Source organism: Thalassophryne amazonica, chromosome 2 (assembly GCF_902500255.1).
Source record: "Thalassophryne amazonica chromosome 2, fThaAma1.1, whole genome shotgun sequence".
NCBI classification, from domain to species: Eukaryota; Metazoa; Chordata; class Actinopteri; order Batrachoidiformes; family Batrachoididae; genus Thalassophryne; species Thalassophryne amazonica.
This window is the reverse complement of record NC_047104.1, coordinates 40,481,011-40,502,387: the sequence shown is the minus strand read 5'-3', so window position 1 is coordinate 40,502,387 and position 21,377 is coordinate 40,481,011. Positions and strand designations below refer to the sequence as shown.

At 40.1% G+C, this 21,377-nt stretch overlaps 1 protein-coding gene across 1 annotated transcript; it reads left to right on the top strand.

Moving 5' to 3' along the window:
• Positions 1-449: 449 nt before the first annotated feature.
• dnaja2a (DnaJ heat shock protein family (Hsp40) member A2a) lies at positions 450-21,176 on the top strand. The gene is made up of 9 exons (XM_034185311.1): positions 450-605; positions 11,613-11,672; positions 12,574-12,803; positions 12,956-13,036; positions 13,141-13,274; positions 13,360-13,556; positions 17,237-17,381; positions 18,128-18,255; positions 20,028-21,176. The coding sequence occupies exons 1-9, from the start codon at positions 528-530 to the stop codon at positions 20,214-20,216; spliced, it is 1,242 nt and encodes a 413-aa protein (XP_034041202.1). The 5' UTR covers positions 450-527; the 3' UTR covers positions 20,217-21,176.
• The last annotated feature ends 201 nt before the right edge of the window (positions 21,177-21,377 follow it).

Genomic DNA, 21,377 nt, shown 5'->3' with positions numbered 1-21,377 from the left:
TCACTAAGGTTAGAGGTAGTGTTATTATACAAAACACATTGAGAATGACTGGACAGGTATGACATCAACCACGCAATGGCACTTCCAGTAATCCCAAAAAGATTCTCCAACCTATCGAGCAAAATATGATCCACGGTATCAAACGCAACACTAAGATCTAACATCACCAAAACCGTAGTGGTGTCTGAGTCCATTGGTCACAGAAGATCATTCATGAGCGCTGTCTCTGTGGAGTGATATTTCATAAAAGCAGACTGCAACGGCTCAAAAAGATTATTCTCAGTGAGGTAGTCCATGAGCTGCCGTGAAACCACTTTTTTTCAGGATATAATTTTTCAATACACTAGGGTCGAGATGATGTTTGGCTGGTGTACAATATGTCTTTGAACGGAACATCAGTACCTCCCCGCAGCCTGGGGCAGCAGCGAGCACACACGGCAACGAATGTTCCGGGCATCAAGACAAGAGGAGATTTTCCGCCGGCTCTTTTTCTCTTTGTCTCTCCACCTTCTCGCTGTAGCAACATCATGGCTAATGTCGCCGACACAAAACTATATGACCTTCTCGGGGTATCGCCATCTGCGTCCGAGAATGAACTGAAGAAGGTAATTAAATGAGTTATTTAATACAGTTTTGACACGTTGTCTGTACTCAGTGTAAATGTGAGTCACTCAACCAAACCAGGAAATGCGTTGCTATGCGTAACTAGCTCCTGTTAGCTGGCCTGGATTTTTATAGCGACGATGTTCTATTAAAGTGTTAAAACGAGGTTACAGCGAAGTGGATCTTTCAAAAATATTACCCTGTGTAATTGCTTTGATTTCGATAATACTGACAGCGAAGTTGAGTTAAATTAGCTTAAGACAAGTCATCGACCTCACGTTAGCTTAGCGGGTTGTCCTACGGGTTCGCTAGCAAGTAATTGTTGAAGATTCCTGAAAGTGGCATTCATTTTTGTATCGTAATGTATGAGCCCACATTTTGTGTAGTGAATGTCACGAATTAAATGAACGTAAAACGTTATTTTTGACTTGGATCTTTGTGGAAAATGTTTTCGGCTAGCGCGTGTTTGTTAGCGTGGTCGTTGTTAGGGACCCTGATGACTCGACTCACCAACTCCAAAACGGAGTGGCTACAGCTACGAGATTCTTACCTTAAAGCTTGTTTTTCTTCCTATCCGGCACATTTCCTGACATGATCAACATAAAATCTGACACACTGACCGGCCCAGTACTGCCATGTGGTAATTAACAACAGGCCTATGGCTTAGTGTCTGTACTAGCCTTATTAACGTTACAAAATTCTATGCTTACAAAGCGCTTCTGATTGGACGATTTGTGTCACGTGATTATGACTACACGCAAATTGTTTGCCGAAATAACCCTTTGAAGTTTTTATCTTAAATGCTTTCTGTGTCTTGAGACCTTCGAACTGCACGATTCTGCGGTCAGTACGAGCGGTAACACGATCTCGGAACCACTACGATATCTGTACCACTTGTAGAAATGTCATACGTTTTGGTCCATAGCGCCCTTAATATTTGTCCTGTTGTACTTATTTTTTTAATGTGTTTGTTGCAAAATTTTCTTGAAGAATTGAAAAAAGAATATTGAATTTTATTGACAGCACACCGAAAAAGGGGTAGATAATTCCAAAATTTTATTTTAAACGAGTCAGCCTGGCATTACTGAATTGATATTCACTGTATAGTGACTGTTACCATATAGATAGCATGTAAACTACACTGACTACAGGATCTAGACTTTATATGGCAAAACATAATGTAAAATCATATTGTTTTGGCAGCCTGCCGGCCCGCGCTGGTCAATGACACCTCTGCAATACCTCTGAGAGCACAAATTTATCCTGTTTTCAGGACTCGCTACACTTTTTTAGTGTACTGTCAATCACATTCAATATATGATCCTTGAAGACAATTGTGTGAAGAACACATTTAAAAAAATTGCACAATATAATAAATATTAAGGGAGATATAGACCAAAACATAATGACTTTAATACATGTGGTACCAAGATCGTCATGATAACCAGATTAATTTAATTTATTTCATTTATATAGCGTGAAATCGCAACAAAGTTGCCTCAGGGTGCTTCACACAAAAAAAAAACCTACCAATGCCCAGAGCAAGTACACAGGTGACAGTGGTAAGGAAAAACTCCCTCTGATGATTTGAGAAAGAAACCTCAAGCGGGTCAGACTCAAAGGGGTGACCCTCTGCTTGGGCCATGCTACAGACACAATTAACAAAATGAAAATACAGGAAATTTTGCCGGTGCACAGGATGGGAGGTTACAGAAGTAGACACCACTCCCATCTCTGGATGGAGCTTCACTTCAGAGAGAAAAACAGAATCAGGCAACAGAAAGACAACAAATACAGTATAATTTGTCAGCATTAATCAGCAAGAAAAACAAGAAATACTAAGGTGATTGTCAGCCACTAGAGCTGAAACAACTAATCGAGTTAATCGATTAAAATTGATTATTAAAATAGTTGTCAACTAATTTAGTCATCGATTAGTTGCTAAATAACTTTGTTTTACCGCAAATGTTTCGTTTCTTCCATATAATCAACCGAGCTTTGCTTTGAATCTTGAACCAATGAAGGAGTGCTTCGAGCTGCTGCTTCATTGGTTTCATTTGTTTTATTTCACTTTATCTTAATTTTTCCCCACTAAAACCCCATATGTCTGTGAGGAATATTTACCTTTTTTATGTTAAACTGACCTGTTATGGTTATGTTATTCTAATATTTTTTAAATTTATTTTTATTTATATATTAATAATAATAGCAACAATAATAATAGTAATAATAACTTATTATGCTACAATACAGTTTTAGAGAAAGAGACATGAGTCACATCAGTCATTGTGAAATGACCACATACTTTACAAGTTATACAGAGAATGTTGCACATATGAGTCAGGCTACAGTTTTTGATTTAGGTTTTATGGTTAACTGTTTATGCTAATTGTTCATTTGCAGCAACAAAAATATTTTATAACATTTATGTTTCAGTGTTGTTTTATGGCAACTCAGCACTTTCATAAAGCTATGCCATTTGAAATAATTATTTTTGTTCTTTATTATAAACTGTTTTATTCTGTGTTTTATATTTTGACAGCCAAGGGACATTTGACGATTTGTTGATTTTCAAGTTAAGTTTTCAAATAATGCTCTGTTGTTAAATAAAGTGATGGAAGGAGAGAAAAATTATTTCATTGGCACATTGGCATTTTTAAAAAATTCCCCGCTAATCCGATTAATCGTGTCGAAACCCCATCAGATTCATCGATGATCCAAATAATCGTTTGTTGCAGCCCTACCAGCCACTACCTCTAACTTTCACTAAAAGACCCAAACTTTAGATTAAGCTGATGCTGCGGCCTGCTCACCTCCAAATATAATTAATTTAAAAGGGGTATATATATATATATATATATATATATATATATATATATATATATATATATATATATATATATATAGTAACATACTATACCAGTATGCTAAAGTCTGGACTTGAAAGTCTCTACAGAATCTGGCTGTTTTATTGACGCAGGGAGATCATTCCACAGAACAGGGGCATGATAAGAGAAAACTCTGTGACGCGCAGACTTTTTATTCACCCTAGGGACACAAACTAGTCCTGCACCCTGACAATGCAGAGCCTGGGCCGGTACGTAGCATTTAATTAAGTCAGCTAAGTAGGGAGGTGCCAGTCGGTGAACAATTTCATAAGTAAGTAACAGAACCTTAAAATCTGATCTCACGGGGAAATGAAGCCAGTGGTCAAACTTTCTGCTTCCTGTCAAAAATCTGGCAGTAGCATTTTGAACCAATTGGAGACCCCTAATGCTGGACTGCGGTACACCAGAAAATAGAATATTGCACTAGTGCAATCTAGAAGAGACAAACGCGTGAATTAGGGTCTCAGCATCAGCCATAGACAGGATGGGACGATTCTTGGCTATATTCCGCAGGTGGAAGAAAGCAGTCCCCATAATATCCCTAATGTCGAGGTCAAAGAATAATGTAGGATCAAAAAATTACCCCAAGATTCCTCACTTTGTCAGTGTGATATGACACATGAGCCTAGGCTAAGTGTTAGCTGGTCAAATTGATGCCGATGTCTCACTGGACCAAGAACCATCATTCTAGTCTCATCAGAGTTTAAAAGTAGGAAATTGTTAGACATCCGGCTTTTCACTGATGCAAGGCAGTCTTGTAAGGATTTTATGTAGATGACATTACCAGCAGTTTTCGAGCTGCTGTGAAGCCACTTTTTCCAGAATTTTACAGCAAAATGATAGATTTGATATCAGCCTGTAATTTTTCAATACACTTGGGTCAAGATTAGATTTCTTAAGTAGTGGTTTAATCACTGCAGATTTGAAACATTTAGGAACAAATCCAAAGGTTAATGAATGACTAATAATTTCCAGCACAGTCGGCCCAAGAGTGGGCCACAGGTCCTTAAACAGTTTTGTTGGTATAGGATCAAATAAGCAGGTTGTGCTTTTTGTAGACGTTACGGGTTTCGTCAGCACGCCTAGTGAGATACTATCAAATTTTGTAAATCTAGGTAATAGTAATGGAGCCCACCTCAATAGCAGGGTGTAGTGGCTGGGTTAAGACATGCTGGGATATGTTTAACCTAATGTCTTCTATTTTCTTAAAGTAATCAAAGAAAGCTTGTGCTGTAAAAGGAGAGCGACTTACAGGTGGTTGTCAATGAATGAGTGTTCATTTCACTACCTCTGGTCCAGAGATTGTGTGGTTCCAGTGTCTCTAAAATCGTAATTATCAGTCTTTCTAACTTTGTCACAGTCATTTATGGAGGGACTCAGACATGGGCCATGTGACCTGCATAACGACACGGCCCTCATGTTAGACTACTTGAGAATAGCGGGAGGGAGTGCTCTGTAATTATGCCGACTGGGTGTTGAGTGGCTGGCTGTACAGTTAGTTTAATAAAAAATGAGTGTCATTTTTCTCCCAAGCACAAAGTAAAGCCCCTTTTACACCGGCCCCACTTAGAGTTGCATCATACGCCGTCATGACGACTCCACATGGATTCAGCTTAGTGCTGAGACAATGTAGCTCAACGCCGCAACACTGTGAGGGTTGCAAAGGACGAAACGAATCGGACATCAAAAATTAAACATGTTTAATTTTTTTTTTTCGTTGATCACAGGATGCAGAAAGGAAGTAGTTTCAACGCAAGTCAGGGCAAAGCAATGGTACTCAACGTGACTAGAAGCCATGCCCACACAATACAGTGTTAACCATCAACAATTTATGATTTCTGCTGTGTTCCCGAATTATAAATTACGCAGGATTGTTTTTATACCGTGTACACAATGCTGTGAAACTACACGCTCAAAGAGCACAGGTAAAAAAAAAAAAAAATGCTCATCCTGGCTGCTGCTGCTGCTCCTCGGTCTTACTTTAAAATCTCTCACAACTGTTTAAAAAAAAAAAACAAAACAAAAAAAAAACATTCCTGCTCACAGACTGATTGCCAGAGACAGGACATGTCCACATCAAGTATAACTCCAGACATATCCACATTTACTCACAGACGGTTCGTTCACGTGCACAGCTCGCGTTCAAAGGAAGAAAGTTAAACTACAGAAACAACTGACTGCAATCTCATTCTGGGTTAGCCAGTACATGGCCCTCAGTGAGGTAGTCGGAGTCCGTGGACATTTTTAAGTCAAGACTTAAAAACCTATTTTTATTCTCTTTCTTATGAGTAATTTTTATTTTGTTTTATTATTTTACTTCTGTTTTTAATTAGGTATTTGAATTTTTTTATTTTTATTTATTTGTTTTAATTTTTTATGTTGAACTGTTCTGTGTGAGGTACCTTGAGATGGCTTTTGTTGTAATTTGGCGCTTTATAAGCTGATTAAATTGAAATTGAACATTTTATTGAGTCTTAAAGTAAATGAGTTCTGTTAGAAAAGTATCGGACCTTTTTATTTTTTGCAAAAACCTGATGGATTTGAATCACGTGTGCTTGCATGAGCCAACCTTGAACCTTTGTGCGCATTTTTGCGTCATTTCCTGGTAAGCAGCCTTTGTGTGGGATGTGTGCTGTGCGCTCGGCGGATTTTCATTTCAAGGAAAAAGACGGAACGACTGGAGCAGCAACGCATCAAATTTTGCCAGAAACTGGGCGACAGCCAGGTGTAAACCATTCGGATGATTCAGACAACTTTCGGTGACGATGCTATGGGCATCACACAGGTTAAGGGGCGGTACAACCGGTTTAAAGACGTCCGCACAACGGTGGAGAGCGAGCCACGCTCCGGTCGGCCATCAACATGCTGAAATGACCAGATCATTTCTAATTGCGCAAGAGGTGGACATCAGCACTTTTTCGGTACATTCCACTGTGACAGAAGATTTGGCCATGAAAAGAGTGGCTGTGAAATTCATGCTGCTGCTGAATGCGGCGCATATGCGCCTTTGTGTTGAAGTCTCACAGAACATGCTGTGACATGCCCACCTCTTCCACAATTCGGATACTCGCACGACTGAAAAGTCACCAAAAGCCGTCTGAATCATCCGAATGGTTTCCACCTGGCTGTCGCCCAGTGTCTGGCAAAATTCGATGCGGCGCTGCTCCAGTCGTTCCGCCTTTTTCTTTGAAATGAAAATCTGCCGAGCGCACAGCAAACGTCCCACACAAAGGCTGCTTACCAGAAAATGATGCAGTCGGCAGGTGTGAAAAAGTTCACGCATGCGCACGAAGGTTCAAGGTTTGCTCATGCAAGCACACTCCAGTGGCCAAGGCCACTTCACTCCAGGGTGAGGTGGTTCTGGCCCTTGATCCAGCTGTCTGTCAGACCTTGGGGGGGAAAAAAACCCACAGAAGGCTGCAGGTCCAGACCACATACCTGGCTTTAGTGGACCACATTCATTCATTCATCTTTTACCGCTTAGTCCAATTAAGGGTCACGGGGGGCTGGAGCCTATCCCAGCAGTCATAGAGCTCAAGGTGGGATACACCCAGGACAGGACGCCAGTCTGTCGCAGGGCCACAAATAGACTGGAGCACCCGGAGGAAACCCACGCAAACACGGGGAGAACATGCAAACTCCACACAGAAAGGCCACGGGAATTGAACCCACGATGTTCTCCCTGTGAGGCAACAGTGCTAACCACAAAGCCACCGTGCTGCCTAACGGACCACATCCCTTTAACAAACTGTTTTCCTTCCTGCCCTCAGGTAGACAGTACTGTAGCCTGAGGTGCAAAACACGCAGATTCTGGGACGGCTGAATACAAATCGATAGAACTGTGCCGTATAGAATGTAGGGTATAGAATACACTGTAGCATCTGGTAGCAACTTTTTCCTTGTAGCATCTTCATATGTGCAATATCCTGTGCCCTTTATTTATTGTATGTTGTGTATATACAGTGCTATATATAGTGCTCCATCCCACTTTGGATGGACCAGCTCTCATTTCTAGAAATCTGGCCAATTTTATTAAATCCTCCAAACCATGACTACCCAGGGTTGGGACCAGGAAGCAGAGTTGTAGTCTTACACACCTCTCTGCAGCTTCTCTCCCCCTGCCATCCCCTCATTACCCCATCCCTGTAGAGACGGTACCTGCTCCCAGAACACCAATAACAAGCAAAAATCTATTTAAGCATAAAAATTCAAAAAGGAAAAAAATAATATAGCACCCTCAACTGCACCACAGACTAAAACAGTTAAATGTGGTCTATTAAACATTAGCTCTCTCTCTTCTAAGTCCCTGTTAGTAAATGATATAATAATTGATCAACATATTGATTTATTCTGCCTTACAGAAACCTGGTTACAGCAGGGTGAATATGTTAGTTTAAATGAGTCAACACCCCTGAGTCACACTAACTGCCAGAACGCTCGTAGCACTGGCCAAGGCGGAGGATTAGCAGCAATCTTCCACTCCAGCTTATTAATTAATCAAAAACCCAGACAGAGCTTTAATTCATTTGAAAGCTTGACTCTTAGTCTTGTCCATCCAAATTGGAAGTCCCAAAAACCAGTTTTATTTGTTATCTATCGTCCACCTGGTCGTTACTGTGAGTTTCTTTGTGAATTTTCGGACCTTTTGTCTGACTTAGTGCTTAGCTCAGATAAGATAATTATAGTGGGCGATTTTAACATCCACACAGATGTTGAGAATGACAGTCTCAACACTGCATTTAATCTATTGTTAGACTCGATTGGCTTTGCTCAAAATGTCAATGAGTCCACCCACCACTTTAATCATACCTTAGATCTTGTTCTGACTTATGGTATGGAAATTGAAGACTTAACAGTATTCCCTGAAAACCCCCTTCTGTCTGATCATTTCTTAATAACATTTACTCTGATGGACTACCCACTCCCCCAGTGGGAAATAAGTTTCATTACAGTAGAAGTCTTTCAGAAAGCGCTGTAACTAGGTTTAAGGATATGATTCCTTCTTTATGTTCTCCAATGCCATATACCAACACAGGGCAGAGTAGCTACCTAAACTCTGTGAGTGAGATAGATTCTCGTTAATAGTTTTACATCCTCATTGAGGACAACTTTGGATGCTGTAGCTCCTCTGAAAAAGAGAGCCTTAAATCAGAAGTGCCTGACTCCGTGGTATAACTCACAAACTCGCAGCTTAAAGCAGATAACCCGTAAGTTGGAGAGGAAATGGCGTCTCACTAATTTAGAAGATCTTCACTTAGCCTGGAAAAAGAGTCTGTTGCTCTATAAAAAAGCCCTCCGTAAAGCTAGGACATCTTACTACTCATCACTTATTGAAGAAAATAAGGACAACCCCAGGTTTCTTTTCAGCACTGTAGCCAGGCTGACAAAGAGTCAGAGCTCTATTGAGCCGAGTATTCCTTTAACTTTAACTAGTAATGACTTCATGACTTTCTTTGCTAATAAAATTTTAACTATTAGAGAAAAAAATTACTCATAACCATCCCAAAGACATATCGTTATCTTTGGCTGCTTTCAGTGATGCCGGTATTTGGTTAGACTCTTTCTCTCCGATTGTTCTGTCAGAGTTATTTTCATTAGTTACTTCCTCCAAACCATCAACATGTCTATTAGACCCCATTCCTACCAGGCTGCTCAAGGAAGCCCTACCATTAATTAATGCTTCGATCTTAAATATGATCAATCTATCTTTATTAGTTGGCTATGTACCACAGGCTTTTAAGGTGGCAGTAATTAAACCATTACTTAAAAAGCCATCACTTGACCCAGCTATCTTAGCTAATTATAGGCCAATCTCCAACCTTCCTTTTCTCTCAAAAATTCTTGAAAGGGTAGTTGTAAAACAGCTAACTGATCATCTGCAGAGGAATGGTCTATTTGAAGAGTTTCAGTCAGGTTTTAGAATTCATCATAGTACAGAAACAGCATTAGTGAAGGTTACAAATCATCTTCTTTTGGCCTCAGAATTGGACTCATCTCTGTGCTTGTCCTGTTAGACCTCAGTGCTGCTTTTGATACTGTTGACCATAAAATTTTATTACAGAGATTAGAGCATGCCATAGGTATTAAAGGCACTGCGTTGCGGTGGTTTGAATCATATTTATCTAATAGATTACAATTTGTTCATGTAAATGGGGAATCTTCTTCACAGACTAAGGTTAATTATGGAGTTCCGCAAGGTTCTGTGCTAGGACCAATTTTATTCACTTTATACATGCTTCCCTTAGGCAGTATTATTAGACAGCATTGCTTAAATTTTCATTGTTACGCAGATGATACCCAGCTTTATCTATCCATGAAGCCAGAGGACACACACCAATTAGCTAAACTGCAGGATTGTGTTACAGACGTAGACATGGATGACCTCTAATTTCCTGCTTTTAAACTCAGATAAAACTGAAGTTATTGTACTTGGCCCCACAAATCTTAGAAACATGGTGTCTAACCAGATCCTTACTCTGGATGGCATTACCCTGACCTCTAGTAATACTGTGAGAAATCTTGGAGTCATTTCTGATCAGGATATGTCCTTCAATGCGCATATTAAGCAAATATGTAGGACTGCTTTTTTTGCATTTGCGTAATATCTCTAAAATTAGAAAGGTCTTGTCTCAGAGTGATGCTGAAAAACTAATTCATGCATTTATTTCCTCTAGGCTGGACTATTGTAATTCATTATTATCAGGTTGTCCTAAATGTTCCCTGAAAAGCCTTCAGTTAATTCAAAATGCTGCAGCTAGAGTACTGACGAGGACTAGAAGAAGAGAGCATATTTCATCTATATTGGCCTCTCTTCATTGGCTTCCTGTTAATTCTAGAATAGAATTTAAAATTCTTCTTCTTACTTATAAGGTAAGAAGTGCTTGCTCACAGGGGGTCGTTTTGACCGTTGGGGTTTTTCCATAATTATTGTATGGCTTTGCCTTACAATATAAAGCGCCTTGGGGCAACTGTTTGTTGTGATTTGGCGCTATATATAAAATTGATTTGATTTCGATTTGATATACAGAGACAGTTATCGATCAACCTTTGTCAAAGCCAGTTAAAGATGTCCAGCCTGACTCACCTTTCTGCTGATTGCAATCACTGACCGGGACTTGGGCCAGAAATGAGAATCGTCCGCTGTTTCGCATCGGACTCCTCAATGTGCGTTGTTTTTCCACTGGGGTGGCCGACAACAGGCTGTCTGCTAGGATCCCATAGACCCCTTTTCATTTGTTTTGGGTTTTTTTGGGGGGGGGGGTTGTATCTATGATGCATCGTGTAGCACCATTTTGTGGGGAAACCCACTACAGGCAAAAGCCGAAGCAGAAATGTTCAGTGTCTTTTAAAAACACCTCTGTTTTGTATGCTCTGTTTTGACGCGCTACAGCAATCCTTTCGATGAAGCAGCGATTTCGCTACAAGGAGACGCTACATGCAATTGATGGCATTGATCCTTAAGAAGTAAAAGCTCATGACTGGAGTTCAGACATGGACTTGTGGCCATTCCCAACCCTGATCCATCCTATCAGCTCTGGACTCAAGCTGGTTTGGAGAAGACCCAGCATGACTCAGTCATTAATAGAACATTTCTTCAGAGGATCCTTTGGTACTACTGGAATGCCTTTGTGTCAAATCAGTGATTACTTTGGGAGACTTGGAAGTGTAAGTCCTGTATTGTGATGCAACATCAGCTACAACATAGTAGGCATGCAGCATGCTTCACTGATCGTGATCCAGAATGCAGTTGCCTCAGTGGTGACGGCCCCAGCTAGAAGAGTTCAAGAGGGCGCGAATTCATCACCAGCATGTGGCACATACATGCCTACTTTGACACACAGACACTTGCAGGAGGTCGTTGATGGATCAGCTGTCTGTCTGAATGGTACTTGTCCAGGACCCATGTTGGTTTTAGCATGTGGAGGACATGGCAAAGGAAATGGCAGTGAATAGGAATTGTAGTGGTGAAAATACATTCATTTCAAAGGCAGGAGAAGAAAAGTTTGTGATTAACAAACTGCTGAACTTTCACCTGTACACCACAATATATTGGAAAATAAATGAATAAATGGCAGCAATGACAGTATTAAGAAATAAATGTGTCCTCTTATGTAATTCTAGGCATACAGGAAACTGGCAAAAGAATACCACCCAGACAAGAACCCAAATGCGGGTGACAAGGTAAGATCAGCTAAATAATCAGAAATTTGTGAATTTTTTGTATGCAAACAAAGGTGTTTGGGGGGGGCTGGTCCTCAAAACATAAATATCTGTGAGAAAGGCTCTACTCAGATGATTTACACTGAATTTTGCTTTGTAATGCACAGCAGCACAGGAAAATGTCATATGGGTTTAATTACTATAAAAAAATCTGTTATCACTTATATGGAAATAAAATGATTCCTATAAAACAGGCTATTGGAAGAGACGCAGACAAAAGTAAACAGAACATTTGGAATATTTGAAACACAGTATTCCACTTCAGCAGTTTATTTAAACTTGAACTCATGGCAAATATAAGATTTTATTTAGCTTATGTATTTACTGAAATGTTGTGCAAATAGTGGGAAATTTGTTGGTGTTGGCAAAAAAAAAAAGGATTTTAGCTAACATCTCGGTGTTGTCAAGTTAAACTCAGTCGCAGTCGCAAGGAACACTAACGGGGGCTGGGATGCTGGCTGGACACTTCCCTCGGAGCAGCTGATCATTAAATGGTACTTGCAGTATTTTTGTTGTGAAATGGTGTGAGCATCATGTACTGTCTGATGTTGTTTAACTTTGCTGGCAGTACCATCACCGAGTCACACCATCTTGGAAGTATGAATGTTACAATGTTAATCAAAATAAAGGTTTTGAAAATTAATTCCCAAAATTTTCATAATAAAGGATGCACCTCATTGTGCCATCCGCAAGCCATATCAGATAGCTGAGGCTGATCTAACAAACAGTTGGAGAGATATGCGAGCCACATACTCTCACTCACACAGATGCTTCTTGCTTTATAGATAGATACAGATTGTGTCTAATCAAATTGTGAGTTTTTTTTTATGTCCTTGCATTTTGCTTTGTCTTCTGACTGCAGTTCAAAGAAATTAGCTTTGCCTATGATGTGCTGACCAACCCTGAAAAGAAAGACTTGTATGATCGCTATGGAGAACAAGGCTTGCGGGAAGGAGGTGGAGGTGGCCCGGGTATGGACGACATCTTCTCCCACATCTTTGGAGGTGGACTCTTTGGTTTCATGGGTGGCCAGAGCAGTCGTTCCCGAAATGGGGGTCGAAGGAGAGGAGAGGATATGGTCCATCCGCTCAAGTAAGCTCTCATGTTCACCTCTTGGCTAATTATTAAGCAAGTGAAGTAAAATTCTTGATCTTTTGTTGATGCTTTTGGAATTGGTATTGGCTCCTGTCCTTTTGTTTTTGTAAGTTGTTTTGTACTAAAGCGTGCATGCTTTTTTTCCACAGGGTATCACTGGAAGATCTTTATAATGGAAAAACGACAAAACTGCAACTTAGCAAGAATGTACTCTGTAGCACTTGTAATGGGTAAGTTGAAATGCCAACAGTGTCCTTTCAATTCAGAGCTGAACAATGGAGAAGTACAGGATATTACAGATCATCTTTTTCTTTCTTCATGGGTATTTACACAGGCAAGGTGGTAAGACGGGCGCTGTACAAAAGTGCACAACTTGTAGGGGTCGTGGCATGCGTGTAGTGATCAGACAGCTGGCCCCAGGGATGGTCCAACAGATGCAGTCGGTGTGTACCGATTGTAATGGAGAAGGTAAGGTGTACGGCTCAACAGGTGAAACGGCAGTCTGACATTTTTACTATGTATTAACTGCCTGTGTTGGAACGTATTTCCTCAGGTGAAGTTATTAGTGACAAAGACCGGTGTAAAAAATGTGAAGGCAAGAAGGTTGTGAAGGAGGTGAAGATTCTGGAGGTGCATGTGGACAAAGGCATGAAGCATGGCCAGAAAATTACCTTTGGAGGAGAAGCCGACCAGGCACCTGGCGTCGAGCCAGGAGATATTGTACTTGTTCTGCAAGAAAAAGAACATGAGGTGGGTGGACCATTTCTCCCAACTTTATACCTGTTATTGATGCACAGGGTCAAGGTTTGTGTTTTTTATTTTTTAATTTTTTTTATTAAAAAAAAAAAAAAACACAAAAAAAACACCCATTCCTGCCATGAGCAGGGCTGTGAAAACTCCACCGATTTGGTCATGGGGAGGAGGGTGGGGGGTTAGTGTTGTACTCTTTAATCGTGATTGTCATTGAGTTTTTAAAATGTCTATCGCAAAGCGTTTTTGTTTGTTTTTTTTTGTTGTTTTTTTGTTTTCGACATCGTGCAAGTTTTATAAGTCCGCTGACACTGCTCTGTGTGTTAGAAGCAGGGCTTTGAACCATATTTTTTTTCACAATTGGTTCGTTCCGGACAGAAACGGCATTTTAACGTTTCCGGTTTTGGGTTCCACCATTAAATAGACGTTCCCGAACCGGTTAGAACAAAAAAATTTCATTCCTGGAACGGTTAATTACGTTCCGTCAGCTGTTTAAAAAATGGCTATAAAATTATCCGTCTCATCAAGCTTAAGCCATATGTAGGCAAATTCTATTACAGCCTTCATTAAATTAGACAAGAAATAATAAACAATTATTTCAAATGTGTTGTTTATTGTTAACCGAAGGATTGTCAACACAAACGTCAATGACATTATAAAGTCACGTGGCTATGCCACTTGGTGGGCAACCACAAAATCCCTCAGCCCATTCAGTGATCAGGTTTTTGAATAAAGATAGACTGCAATATTTACCTCTTATTTAAGATGTGGAGACGTGATAGTAGTCCACCTTCCCGCTCTCTCCATTCAGTCAGCGAACGACGTCACACAGGAAGTGAACCCCAGCGGGTCATAGAAACTTGCGCAGGAGAAGAATGACTTTTGTAGGCTACGGAAATAAAATTTCTGGTTTCGTTTCTGTTCCATGTAAAACAGGAAAAGTTCCCGGTTTTCGTTCCTTGAACCGGTTCAAAGCCCTGGTTAGAAGATACAAATCAGTTTCCTCAGATCCGCAGAACTTCGCGGAGGATAAATGCCACTCAAAGCTTGGCTGTTATGACAGTTGGCGTAAAGCGGGAATGGTTGGTTGCTGCGGTGACGCTGTGTGGTTCCTGCGAGACGCTTAAGCTAAAAGTAACAGGTGGACACTGCAAACTTAGCTCTCAAGTTTTTAAAAGAAGAATTTTTCAGCTTGTCTGTGTCACGGAGCATGATCGGACAGAGAGAAGATAGCAAGAAAGATGGTTTGAAAAAGTCTGATAAGGACAAGAATCCAAGGAATTGTCGCTGGCTTCATGAACACACCTGAAAGAACGGGGAAAGTGAACTGTGCCCTCAGGAAAACACAGTAAGAATTTTTCTCTCTGGAAAATAAGCATTGTGCTGTTCAAATGGGATGTTAGAAAAGATTGTGACTTTTCTATCATTAATCTAGGCTTTCTTTCATTGGAAAAAAAGATTGTGGCTTTAAGTAATGGATTTACATGAATTTACATAAGAATGTAAATAAGTTTTTATTAATGTAGACTTTTTTTCATGGGAAAAAGACACTGGCTTTGAGTGGATTTACACAATATGTGGCTTTTTTAAAATAAGGTATGTTAATAATTATACCATGATTTTCTAAATATTCTCTCGGCTTTTTTTTTTTTTGAAATGCTTTAACAGTCTTTTCAGTCTTCATAAATTTTGTGTAGTTTAACTGTTCTGAGTTAATGCATAATTTGGTTTACAATTAAAAGGAAATTCTTTCCAGGTCCTACTTCCATGTCATATTCTGTTATTTCAACATTATGATTGACAGTTAAAATGAAAGGTTGAATATAGGATCATTTAAATGTGCACTAATTTTGAGATATTTTTTTTTTTTGTTCCAGGAGATGGTGAAAATGTATCATTACATAAAAAATTAATTTGGTTTCTGGGTCCCCACCACGCCCTAGACCACAGCTCCTGCGCCCTCCAGACCCCCTGCAAATTTTCCTCAGATTTCACAATTTTCATTTCACAGCCCTGAATGAGAGCTGATCTGCACTTTCCCATCTGATAAAATATGCACTGAGTAACAGGGTTCTCAGCAGGATATTTTTCTCAGCGTAATGGGATGGAAAAATCACCTTAAGAAACCGGGGAGTGCTTAAGCTTCAACCCCACTGAAGCTTTTGCTTTATGAGGTTATAAAGGGCCGCCTTCTTCTCTTTTTTTTTTCCTCTTCTCCAGAATGTAATCAGAAATTAATCTTGAAGTTAAAAAAAAAAATTTGTAAGGATTTTCTATAATAAATTGCTGTGTATAAATTCTCTCCTGTGCAGTGACACACATTTCTTCACTCTTTCATGTTTTGGTCTGATGCGTCTTTCTTTTGGCTTTAAAGTAAGGTTGTCACAAAGATAAAAAAAAACAATTGCTTAACAAAATTTGGCCCTCAAAATGCAGGCAACAGTGTTTCAGAGGGATATTAAATGTAAAATGTTACTTTGGTCCCGGCCTCCCATATAGTACTTGCGCATGAAGCGCTGTTGCGCTGCTGTGCTCAGTCTGGAGCACTGAGACACTGGGATAAGTTCCCCTGATGGAACGGAGCACGTCTCATTTTGGGGAAAAACTGCTTTTTTTCAGATGAGGTTGTAGTTTCTTTTTTTCCAACGTTTGGAAACAGGTGTCATTTGATTTAAAACGGCAATTCGCTTTGAAGTTGATTGCAGAATGATCCGTCTTTCCACCTCGGCAGAGAGCCACAGCAAATCCCGCAACAGACACAGAGCGGAGGATATTATCATTATTATTTTCACAAGGGACACTAACTTTAGTTTAGGAACCAGAGAAGCAGGAGATATTTATCTTCCAGTCCACGGCAGAGAGCCATGTCGTTAGCTGCTCCACAAAAAAGGCATGTTAATGACGAACAAATAAAAACTGTCTGTGTGAAGCGGGGGACGATTCTTGCAGAAAGAGTCTCGTTTAGAGACTTGAATGAGCACAAAAGGCAGAATTATTATTTTCCCGTCACACACACTCAAAAACAACGTAACAGCCCAGCTGCAGTGTGACGTTTTATATCAGTGTAACAGTCCGTTACGCTGTTATAATGCTGGTGAGAACCCTGAGTAATGACCCAAATCTGAGCTGGCCTATGGGCGGAGCCAAGGAGTCTATGTTGTGATGGATTCAATATCATTGAGGTAAAATGTGTTTTCAAAAACATTAGACACTGATAGAAAAAACAAGGATTATCACATCTTAGTCTGTTGTATGCCATTTAGATATCTGTCAATGATTTCTTTGTGAGATCTGTCACTTTCTGACTTGCGTGACCTGTGGGTCAACCCGCAAGTACCAGCAGGTTACAGGTTGACCTGCGCTGCACTGGTAGCTGCTTGTGGTCACAGTTTAAGCTAAAAATAATTCTGTACTACTGAGTTACTTTTAGCTCTTGATATTGTCATGTCATATCTGAATAATTGCTGATGATAAAGAATGCCATTATTTTTTAAATTTTAAACTTGTTCCTGAACAGTATATATGATCACCATGTATTCTCGAGGATGGCACGTGTCTGAGTTCCTTCATTAGGATCCGGCATCACTCAAGGGTGTCACCTCTGTATCTGTGATAAAAGCCGCTGTGACAATCTGACAAATGTCACTTTCTTTTTTCTCTCTCTCTCTCTTCATTTTCAGACATTCAAGCGTGATGGCAACGACCTCTTTATGAACCACAAGATTGGCCTTGTGGAGGCGCTGTGCGGTTTCCAGTTTATGCTGAAACATTTAGATGGCAGACAAATCGTTGTTAAGTACCCTGCCGGCAAAGTCATTGAACCAGGTATTGGCTTTCTTTTTACATTTTAAGTTGTTTTGCCTTGAAGCAACTCAGTTTTTATCCGAGGCCATTCAATATGGCCTTCGGATACTGCGAAGTCTTTGCACCCATCTCTGTGCTCAGCATAACTCCAGTCTTATTACTGCCAGAGTTTTCAAAATCACAGGGAACATTCTTGGGACACAGACCTTGGACATGTTCAAAGATGGCTAACCTTGACCTATTTTAAGAGGTTAAAAGGTCAAATTCTGTTTCAATCTGTTTGGTTTGTTTTTGAGTGGCAGGCGTGACAGCCAATCAGAGGAGAGCTGCACTGTGACATCAATGGCTGCTCTCTCCAAAACTGCTTCATTTTGTGTTTATATACACATTTCTCATATTATGTAAAAGCTAGTGAGAAATAAACACTTCTAAAATTTAAAGTGCTGTTTTTGTAACCTAATAACAGCAGTCATTAACAAGACATTAGCATGTATGCTAGCTTCCATTAACTTCCTATGGAGTTGCAAATGCACATAGGGTGATCTACAAATATTCCTTAATTTGCACAACTTCCACTCTTGTCAAAAGCTCATGTACACATACACATGCAAAGCCTCCCACAGATGCCATTTAAACATAAACATTGTTTTTGATTGAAAACAGGACCTTAATAATTAATTAACCACTGCAAATTATAAACAACACATTGCTCATACACCTGAGGGTGTTTTAGCATTGCATTATATTTTCTATTTTAACTTGTCCAGGCTCAGTGAGGGTGGTGCGAGGAGAAGGCATGCCACAGTATCGTAACCCCTTTGAGAAGGGAGATCTGTATGTCAAGTTTGATGTCCAGTTCCCCAGCAACAACTGGATCAGTCCTGAGAAACTTGCGGTATGACGTCACTCATCTGTCTGTCGTGTTGGTTTTGTCTTCACAGTGCATACACACGCACACGTCATGTATTTTTCAGGTTTAGAATATTTTGGGTGTCAGACGCCAGCAGATGCAACCTTTCTTTTTTCCCCTATTAAATTGGTTTCTGCTAGGTGGAGGTGCTGTGATGATCTCATTTTTGTTTGTTTTTTATGTTGAAAATGTCAGACTCTGTAGCTGGCAGGTAGCATCGTCTTACAACTTGGAACAAACTGCTGAATTATTAACAGAATTACCACAATTAAACTGGCTCCAGCTGTTGCCTTTAATATGTTTTTGGTTAGTTGCCCAGCCCTAATTTGCACACAAACACTTCTGATGACTCATTATCAAGCACACTAGTGATAATGATAATAACGTTATTATTCAACACTTTAAGGTGATGCATGTCAAAGTGCTTCGCACAGTTAATTAGATTGACTGCTGTTAACAAATTATTTTACCACCTGCATGCCTGCAACCATGAGTGCTGGCTGTGGAACGGTTTATATGTAGCATGATCGCTAACAGTGCCAGAGGACGGATTTCAGACATCACTGCTGCAACTCTCTTGTTATTATCATTATTATTGCTATCATTATTATTATTTTTACTACTAGTGCATTGTCCGTGGGGATCCATGGGCTGTAGATTGCGTCGTCTTTATAAAATGGGTAACTGAAATTTTTCAAGGGTGGTAATAAATTATGCAGTTTCTATAATGCGTTGGAATTGTTTGTGAATCCAGAATGTTTTTAGAACCTTAGACAACATTTTTAGAAGAGGAGCTCAACCCTTTTCCCTGTTAATTATGTAATTTTAATTAATTTATTAATTCATTAATAAATTAATACGTTGATTTATTCATGAACACTAGTTTTAAAAAAAGTCTGGTTTCTTACTTTACTGATGAACGTGAATTACTATCACAAAATATTTCCTCCTCATCTGCTGAGAGGCCGCCAAAACCGAAAACCTCTCAGAATGAAACAGTAATGTAAGACTTCTAACGCTCTCTCATTGTTGTGGTTGATGGTTGTCCTCTGCAAATTTTCTTTTTATCTCAGTTCTTGCTGCAGTGTGTGTTCTGCTTGGAGCTGCTCACTTGTTGGTTTTATTCAAATCCAAACTTTGTTGGCTCCACTGTCATAGACTGAGATTGTGGACCAGAATCAGGTTTACAGGCGGGTTATTTTTCTCCATAAATTGAAACCAGCTCTCTTTTCTGCACACAGAAAAGGTAAACTCAGTACAGAACAGGCTTCTTTTTTTCTTTTTTTTTTGCGCATGCTCAGATAGCGAATATACTAGTTTTGTATGGGGTCATGTCAGTATGTGAAACTGTGAGGATCACGGGACCGCACAGCCTATGTAACCTCCGACTGGCTGCTGTATGACACATTACCACTAGATGTCATTAAAACCATCGTCAACATGATTAAAAGCCTCTTTAATAAAAGACAAATTTGAACTTAAAAACACCTTGTAACAACTCTGCTCTTAAGCTCGCAGGATGAAAGCCACGTACACGTGCAATGTGGTCACATTTATAAGTTTAGTTTAAAAGTACACTTTGACTGTATTACTACATTATCTCGAATGTGTAAAAAGAGATTCTCCTCATGGAATTGTGGGCTGATGTTAACCTTTCTGAAACACTGCAGTTTCTTGTTGCACTCACTGACGTGTGTGTGTGAGTGAGAGAGACGTTTGCTGTGAGCGCTAACCTTCTGGCTGTGTTTCCTCTGTAGGAGCTGGAGGACATGCTGCCCTCACGGTCAGAGCCACCAATCATCACTGGAGACACGGAGGAGGTGGACCTGCAGGATTACGATGTTAACCAGAGCTCGTCATCAGGTGGCCGCAGAGAGGCCTACAACGACAGCTCTGATGAAGAGGGTGGCCACCACGGTCCGGGGGTGCAGTGTGCCCACCAGTAGTCTCATTCTCTCATGTGCGCACAAACACAAGACCCTCACCCAGCAAGGCGAGAGAATGTGAACGCTGCATAGCAAACAGGGCGATAGGTCAGATAGAAACACCGAGTTCACCAGGCACAGATCAAAGCTACCTACCATATGGAGTCGTGTCACCTGAAGTGTTAATCCTTCTTATTCTTCCTATTGTTGACCTGTGTGCTTGAGTTGGTTTGATCTTGGTCTGAGGAACTCATTCTTACACTCTGGGCAGCCACAAAGTTTATCGCACTGCTGCACAGAAAACAGATTTAGTAAAGCTAAGGGAGAAGTCATTTAAAATGCGCAGTCCCCCCCTCCCCCCAAAGCACCTGTAACGTATCAGAAACAAATGGTTGCGACATTCCACGCCACTGTGACCGTGATCTGGTGTTAATTCATCCCTCTGTTCAAGTCCCGCGGATGAGCAGGGACTCCAGAGCCGTTTAATGTTAAAGATCTGTTTCTGAGCTTGTCTGTGTGTCTTGCCTTTTTGTTTTCATAGTATTTACAATAATTAATTTAAAAACTAACCAATGTGCATACACAGAAAAGCCGCTGAGCAGTGTATGAATAACGTGCAGGTCCCTGGACGTATGTATTGGATTAATTTACTCAGTGTCTTTTGTAAAGGTTTTGATTTTTACTGCTTTATTTTCATTGTAGATTTTTACTTGTTTTCCTTTATATTTTAAGTCCAAGACAGAAAATTTAGTTGTTAATGTCATTGACCTGGTTGTTGGAAAAGTTTCATCAGCTGCTGTGAATTATTTTTTTTCTTTCCCCCCCTCTTCAAAGGAAAAATGAGAAGTAAGGGGGCACATTATAGCTTCAATCTGTGCTGAAACCATCTGCATGTAAAAAGCTTTGGTTCCTGCACTTAACCACCAAACCGGGCAGCATACTTCTATGATACGAAGTTGTTGAATAAATTGCTAAACTATATAATCCTTGTACTGTCTCGAGGCCTTTTTCTGCCTTGAAATCACAAACATCCATCCACCCATCTTCTACCGCTTAGTCCAATCAAAGGTCGCGGTTATTAAAACATAAGTAAATTGGATGTTTATTCACAGTCTGGACGGATTTCCGTCTTCTTGCAAAATCTCGCCGTCTTAAAGAACTAGCAAATTTTTTGTTTCCTCA

Coding starts and splice junctions, on each gene's coding strand:
- dnaja2a (XM_034185311.1), top strand. CDS start 528: ATGGCTAATGTCGCCGACACAAAACTATATGACCTTCTCGGGGTATCG. Junction 11,673..12,573: donor ACCCAAATGCGGGTGACAAG/GTAAGATCAGCT, acceptor TTCTGACTGCAG/TTCAAAGAAATTAGCTTTGC. Junction 18,256..20,027: donor TCAGTCCTGAGAAACTTGCG/GTATGACGTCAC, acceptor TTTCCTCTGTAG/GAGCTGGAGGACATGCTGCC.